The 2,092-nt window shown below is 36.5% G+C and overlaps 1 protein-coding gene across 1 annotated transcript; it reads left to right on the forward strand.

The window, feature by feature from the left end:
- Positions 1-1,069: 1,069 nt before the first annotated feature.
- On the forward strand, positions 1,070-1,635 carry LOC124989054 (40S ribosomal protein S10-like). Its single transcript, XM_047558979.1, has one exon. The coding sequence runs from the start codon at positions 1,070-1,072 to the stop codon at positions 1,565-1,567; it is 498 nt and encodes a 165-aa protein (XP_047414935.1). The 3' UTR covers positions 1,568-1,635.
- The last annotated feature ends 457 nt before the right edge of the window (positions 1,636-2,092 follow it).

A 2,092-nucleotide genomic window follows, 5' to 3' on the forward strand; every position in this document is an offset into this window, starting at 1 on the left:
TGGTTAAATCAAGACATATTTACACATCTATGCTCATTTCAACTTCAATCAATTGAGACAAATATGGAAAGCCAATCAAACAATCCTTCACATGAGTGGATGAAGGCAATATGGAATAAACTATGAGATGTTTTTCAACTTTACACAGATAAGAAATTTTATAATATCTACAATGATTAACTTTTAGGATAATATGCTAACTGAAGAAAAGTCATTCACAAAAAGACAAATACCATGTGATTCTACTTATGAGATATCTAATATAATCAAACATACAGGTCAGAAGGAATGGTTTTGGGGATGGAAGGGTGAGAGAAAATGAACACATGTTTTGGGAAGAATTGAATTTTACTTTTGTATGATATAAACTTGAAGTTTATATCATATGAAATTTTACAAAACATTTTAAAACACAACATGTTTCACCACAATTTGAATCAACTCCTGAAGAGTATGTTTAAAATATGTAAGACAGTAAGTTTAAGTATATTTAAGTAAGTAAATGGTTTTAATCACAATTAAAGATAAAAAGAATTGTGAAAACCTTTGTAAGCTATCATTAAAATGGAGTCTTACTCCTGGAGAAGAGAACAGATCCATCTAGATAGAGATGACGAATATGCCAAGTCATTCTAGTAACTTGGAAGGCTGAGGCAGGGACATGCAAACATGAAACCACCTTCAACAACTTAGCAAGAATCTGTTTCAAAGCACAATTCAAAGGGGCTGAAGACGCAGCTTGGTATTACAGCACCCTGAGTTCAATCCCCAGAATACATACATATGTCTGTATATATTTATATAATGAAATTTAGATAAATTATATGAATAATTACCTAAACAGAGTAAACAATCAAAACACTATATAAAAATCATAAAAAACAGTGGTAATATTTATGCAAGTCTATAAAAGCATTATAATTTTATTGAAAATAGGAATATGGCTCATGTGTATTTTAATTTCAACTAATATTATTCAAAGTGATAAATCATAAAACTATCTATTCAATTAAAAATAAAAGTATAGCTTTCTTTTCCAGCCTGGTCCTTGGACCCTAAAGCCTCCTTGATGTTGATGCCCAAGAAGAATCGGATCGCCATTTATGAACTCCTTTTTAAGGAGGGAGTAATGGTAGCCAAGAAGGATGTGCACGTGCCCCAGCACCCAGAGCTGGCAGATAAGAATGTACCCAACCTTCAGGTCATGAAGGCCATGCAGTCTCTCAGGTCTCGAGGCTATGTGAAGGGACAGTTTGCATGGAGACATTTCTACTGGTACCTGACCAACGAGGGCATCCAGTATCTCCGAGATTACCTCCACCTGCCACCTGAGATTGTGCCTGCCACTCTACACCGTAGCCAACCAGAAACTGGCAGGCCTCGGCCCAAAGGTCTGGAGGACGAGCGACCTGCAAGGCTCACAAGAGCGGAAGCTGACAGAGACACCCAGAGACGGAGTGCTGTGCCCCCTGGAGCTGACAAGAAAGCCGAGGCTGGGGCTGGGTCAGCAACCGAATTCCTGTTTAGAGGAGGATTTGGTCGTGGACGTGGTCAGCCACCTCAGTGAAGTTGGACAGGATTATTTTGTTTTGAATAAACTTGTAGCCAGAAAAAAAAAAAAAAAAAAAAAAAAAACAAACAAACCAGTATTTACTGATGTGAGGAAACCTACTCTACAATACAGAAGATACTCTAAACAGTGAAACTCAGAGATAAAAGCATGAAAGAAAACTTAACCCACAAAATTCTGAATAAAATTCCTTACTAAGCCACAATTTTTAGCAATACTTATAAGGCCACTAAGAGCAGGCATTGTGAATGATTGCTATTCATTACATGGCAAAAAAATTTCACAGAAAACCCAGTATAAGCATTCACAAAGATCTCTGATGAAAAAAAGTGAATGAATAAATATTTAAATCATATTGCAGAAGTTGTTCTACATTATTAATGTGTTACAATGGTTCAACCTAAAGGTATTCAGAAATGGGCACAGATTTTGTAGGGACCCCCCCCAAGATCAATAAATGTCTGTCAAATTATGGACACCCTCCCAGGCATTGGGGAGTACTTTGTTAATTTGAAGTTAGGG

This window comes from Sciurus carolinensis, chromosome 7 (genome assembly GCF_902686445.1).
Source record: "Sciurus carolinensis chromosome 7, mSciCar1.2, whole genome shotgun sequence".
Taxonomy (NCBI): domain Eukaryota; kingdom Metazoa; phylum Chordata; class Mammalia; order Rodentia; family Sciuridae; genus Sciurus; species Sciurus carolinensis.

What these genes read in the sequence shown, in the direction of transcription:
- LOC124989054 (XM_047558979.1), top strand. Translation starts at nt 1,070, where the DNA reads ATGTTGATGCCCAAGAAGAATCGGATCGCCATTTATGAACTCCTTTTT.